Raw genomic sequence first — 5558 nt, 5'->3', positions numbered from 1 at the left:
TTTTATTTTTCTGATCATTGTAAGTTCCCTGTTTCTGATTATTTTAAATTCCCCGTTTCTGATATGTAATTTCAAGTTCCCCGTTTCCGATCATATTAAGTTCCCTGTTTCTGATAATTTTGATCTTAGACTTTTGACCCAGTTTAGTTTAGTCCTTTCCGACATAGAAACAGATTGACACAATAAGCCACATATAATTAAATAACCTACGCCTTTGGAACAAATAACAAGATGGCAGAGTATATAATGGTGAAGATGGAAATGACTGTATAATAATATAATTTTGATATTTTAAACTTGATTGATGAAGAATCGTATAGATTAATAACAGTAAAATAAATGCATAGTCTTGGTTTTGCATTGACTAGAATAAGTTATAATTTGTGAATAAAATAAAATATATTCACTCAACAAAGATTCAAAATAGTTTTATTTTTAAAAAATACATTTAGTAGTAGTATAGATAAGTTTATTTTAATATAGTATTATGGTAGTATGTAGTAGTAGTAGTAGTAGTAGTAGTATGTAGTAGTAGTGTAGTAGTATAGTAGTAGTAAGTTAGTAGTAGTAGTAGTGTAGTATAGTAGTAGTGTAGTATGTAAGTGGTAGTGTAGTTAGTAGTAGTAGTAGTAGTAGTTAGTAGTAGTAGTAGTAGTAGAGTAGTTAGTAGTAGTATAGTAGTAGTAGTAGTAGTAGTAGTAGTATAGTAGTAGTAGTAGGTAGTAAGTAGTAGTAGTAGTAGTAGTAGTAGTAGTAGTAGTAGTAGTAGTAGTAATAGTAGTAGTAGTAGAATATATAGTGTAGTAATATAAAATTATTATTTTATTTTTGTTTATGATGGTAATATGATAATATACATATATATGTAAAGATTGTGATGATAAAAATATAAAATATCATAATATTGCACTTAGTAATAATGGCGGATGATTCAATTTTTGAGACGTTGCTGTTAGTAACACTGTCAACAAACCTGATTCTTCAACATGAAACGGTGTATAACGACGTGTACTTATATGCAGGTCTGATATCCGAATGCCATTATGGGCCTAGTTTAACATTGTTGTAGTGGACAATATTTTGAGTCATTTTTTTGAGATTTCCATTACAATAATGGGCCCATAATGAATTGGGTTATCAGATCTGCAACTAAATGCACCTCGGTGTATAATATTGTTTATCATTCAATTAAGAACTTAATTATCCCTATTTGTAGGGATTTTACAAGACTGATAACCCTACGTCAACTATGCGCTTATTTATCATTGGAAAATATTTTGCATTTATTTTTAGTTGTTCCAATACAGAAATTAATGCTGAGATCTCTGTGAATATGTTAGCTGGTCTGATAGACAATCATAGACAAACACATTTGTGGGACTGCTTGAACTCTCTCCTTACCAGCCATTTTCAGGATTTTTCCCGAAACTTCACACCCAACTAACACAAAAATAGATTTTTTTTTATCACTCAAACACAATAGCAGTAAGTTCTTGCGATACATAATTTCCTTAGCAAAACAGATTCTACAACACACTTTTCATTTTAAAAAAAAATATAATGTACAAGAGAAATTTGAAAGAAAAATGTTGGTTGTATCATAACGAATGTGACGATTTTCCGATGGTTGGTAATGAGAGGGTTAACATTGTTGTAATGGATAGTATTTTGCATTGGTTGGATAGCATTTTCATTACAACTAAGAGCCCATAACAATTTCGGTTATCAGACCTGCAAATAGCTACACGTCGGCTGAGACCAATTTTATTAGGGAAATCAGACTTGTAAATTCTAATAAGTACAGACCGTTCAAAGGTCTATGTCCCAACAGGCGGAAACTTCATCAGAATTGAGGTATTCCTATAATACGAAATACAATTAAATAATAATGAAATACATACAGAATTGTAAATAATTGTAAAATGTAATTAACAGGTTAAAATATTGCAACAGTTTTGGCACTGATTTGCTTGTTATAACATACATTATACAGTACTCGCTGGATTCTAGTACGATCTCGGGAGAAGCAAAAAAAAACGTGCTGGAATCTAAGCGTGGCAAAATACAATGCTCATGGGAGGTAACCAATAATATTATATTCGGTCACATGAGCTCCGGCGTGTCTTATGATAGAGCATGCTGGAACCCAGCGAGCATCATGTAGAAGTCGTAATAATGGTTATGAATAGTAAAATTTTTGTTGGTTTGCTTGATCTTCTTTTTATTTTTTTTCTCCCCCCCCCCCCCAACCTCCCCCAAATCTCTCCGGGTTATTATCAATATCTACAGACCAGCGTGTCTTGAAGTCATGTATAAAACACGAACAATGAGGTCACATGCAAAACGTTTGCTACTGTAAGCTGGTAAGTCCCAAATAGTTTAAGACATACGTATCCGACATTGTGACTGAAACTGGGTTAGTCGGATGTCTGTAGTCTTCAAAGGCAGTCATGCACACATGGAATTGAAAGAAATAGATGTTGGCCCTCAGGACATCTCTCGATTAGACGAGAAGCACCTGGGCGCTTTCTGATATTGGAAGTCCGCAGTGCGTTTAAAAAAGCTTCAATATTAATTATCAATAGTTTTCCAATTTTCAGAAGCATGTTTTCCAGCAGTGTATGTTCAGTAAGCCACCTCACCACCCCAAGGACGATATGGCTTGACGGAACTGTTGACCTGGTTGATTGAGTTTTGGTAGGACATCGTATTGGAATTTTGTGACGTCATCATGGAGTTCATATTGAGGGACATCGGGAACTGGGAGTGTAGATTGGGAAGGGTGGAGAAGAGAGAAGGGGATACTTGAGACTGGGCTACGGAATTGTGGTGATGGTTCATGTGTGAAGGTGTATGGGGAACCGCAGATGACGAGGATGCGGGACATGCAAGGCGCATATGGCCCGAAAGTAATGAATCTGGTTGGTTGTTTGTTACAGGGGTGTTTGTGTTGACTCGGCTGTTCGGATCGTTGTATTGAGATGAGTTTATCGTGGAGGTGCCGATGGGAGCGATGGATCCCAGAACGGAGCCAGTTGGTTGATGGGCTGTCGTTGACATGGCAGGGGCGGCTATAGGCTCTGGGTGATTGAGGTGATGTGTTTGGGCCGGGTGTTGATGGGATGGAATCACGCTGGACATTGGTGTCGTGGTTGGCATTGGTGAACTTCCATACTGTGTAGAGGAAAATCCCGACGTATGCGAACTCATACCGCTCATATTTCCCATCCCACCCCACGAGTTGTTCTGCAAGGACGCCTTGGCTGCAGCTTCTCTCTGGGCTGAGTAGCACTGGAGGTGACCCAAGAGGCGGAGGCGAAGGGGGTCCTGAAGATCGAGTCCCTCTACGGCGACGAGGTAACGAGCAACTTCCGCTGCGCATTCCCGGAAGCCCACACTTCTGTAGTCGGCTGCAACGGTGTGAGGATCAAAATTGTAACTGTTCATACCTGGAGATTAAAAAAAAGAATAAAAGCAAGAATAATAAAACGTTTGATTTGATTCATATGATATTTGGGTACAGAATTACTACACAATCGGGTATTTGATAAAATAATGTATCAGAATCTACGATTAGAACAGTTAAAAGTGTCCACCATTGGCCACATAAAATCATGCAGGAAGGTACAGTGGAATCCGTATAACGTCAAGGCTAATAATGTCAACATCTGCTTAAAATCAACACCTCTTGTTAATTCCAAATTTCCTGTCTGTTTTTATTTTTATTTTCTAAGCGTGCACCATTGCTTATGGATAAAGTCAACTTTGCTTAAATTAAACCGTATTTCATTTCTGGTCCGGCAGGATTTGCTTTATCAGGATTCTACTGTAATATTAATAGGCAAAAATCTTTTGTAGATACTTTCCATACTCTATTGATCTTGAGTTTACTCATGTATCCGTATCATTAAAAATATAGTAACTATTTATAGTTACCGTAAAATAGAACGCTTTGAGGTCCCAGGTTTGAGAGTTTTTGTGAAGATGAGATTCATTTAAATCGATCGATATTTGGACGACTTTTTTTACTAATTTTTCAAACACGTATTTTTCCAGAATACGTCAGTGAAATGGTTAGATTTAAAGTTAGTCTCTGTCATCTCTGAGGAAATGAAGCCATAAATTTCACAAGCCCGCGAGAGGACAATGAGAGAGTTCGAATATTATTATTATTATTAATGTTTAACTTTCCAGGGTGAACGGAGTTGTCGGAATTGGCGGGTGGATTTATGTCCCTTGTTTTAATGAGATTATGTTACCATGACAACTGACAACAAAATTTCACAATTAATAAATGTGACCCACCGCCTCCATCTGGTATTATGTCAGGGTGAACAAAGATGACCCAAAACTGATTTTGAATTTGGTTGATCAGTTAATCATTATTTCTATTTTATTTATTTATTTATTTATTTATTTATTTATTTATTTATTTATTTATTTATTTATTTATTTATTTATTTTTGTTCGCTCTTTGGGGAAACTAAACTCTTCCTTTTCAACAAATCAAACAAAGATAAGATTTTGGTGTCATATTTCTGACTCGTACATAATTTATGCTTTCAGCACTTTATTCATACTGACCCAAACCTATCACAGGTCTGCTCCTCACTGAAGTTATTCCCCTTATTTCCGTCTGATTCTTTCAACATCTCTCTCAATTTGTTTGTTTTGCTGTTTTATTTTGTTTTGGTTGTTATTTTGTTTTTAGTTGCTTTTTTCCGCATCCACATCCCCCTTTATCCATTAATAGTTTAGCGAATGTTGGGAGTTATTTGGAGACCAAACAACTGGCCGAAATTGGCTTGTCATTCTGTACACAAGAAGAGAATACTTGTTTCCAACTTTTAAATCATATTTCATTATTGTCTCCCTTGATTTATCAGGCTTTTTTTCCCCCGGAAATTCTCTCTGACTGTTCAGTGAAATCGAAAGCAAAACAAGTGCGTTTGCAAAACAGTTCACGAAATTCATGGTGCAATGTTTATTAAAAAAAAAAAAAAAAAGAAAAGAAAGAAAAAAAAAAAAAAAAAAAAAAAAAAAAAAAAAAAAAAAAAAGAAAGAAAGAAAAAAGGAGAACAAGAAAAAGAAAAGAAAAGAAAAAGAAAAATAGAACAAGAATCATTAGTCTCAATCCCATGCATAATAGTCATCTTTTAAAAAATTATTTTTTTAGATATATTATTATGTTTTCAATATGAAAGAAAAATAATAGAAAAGGCCGTACCTTTTTGATGCAGGACTTTCAAGTGGTCAACGGTCATTTGCAAGATCTCTGCCTTTTCCAGTTTGGCTGATCCCTGTTGAATGAATGAATGAATGAATGAATGAATGAATGAACGAATGAATGAATGAATGAATGAATTAATTAATTAAGGAATAATTAAATAAATAGATTAATGAGAGACAAATAGAAGTGCATAATTTCACGTGTACACGAAGTTATTGAGTGATAAACCCCCCCCCCCCAAAAAAAAAAATAAAAAAAATAACAAACAAACAAAACAAAACAGAAAAAAAAAATTAAAAGAAAAAAATAATTTAAAAAAAAAACAAAA

General features: G+C 34.7%; 1 protein-coding gene across 1 annotated transcript in view; it reads right to left on the bottom strand.

Moving 5' to 3' along the window:
* The window catches only part of LOC144956733 (uncharacterized), a 10382-nt gene continuing 4824 nt past the window's right edge, over positions 1–5558 (bottom strand). The window contains exons 4-5 of the mRNA XM_078887412.1: positions 5228–5300; positions 1–3449 (exon numbers count right to left, since the gene is read on the bottom strand). Of these exons, the coding sequence (XP_078743538.1) occupies positions 2626–3449; positions 5228–5300 (897 nt within the window). The 3' untranslated portion in view covers positions 1–2625. The remainder of the gene's footprint in view (positions 3450–5227; positions 5301–5558) is intronic.

The sequence above is a fragment of the Berghia stephanieae genome, chromosome 11 (genome assembly GCF_034508935.2).
Source record: "Berghia stephanieae isolate SIO BIC M18660-M18661 chromosome 11, UCSD_Bste_1.3, whole genome shotgun sequence".
NCBI lineage: Eukaryota > Metazoa > Mollusca > Gastropoda > Nudibranchia > Aeolidiidae > Berghia > Berghia stephanieae.
The sequence above is the reverse complement of the archived record's forward strand: the minus strand, read 5'-3'. Positions and strand labels throughout refer to the sequence as shown.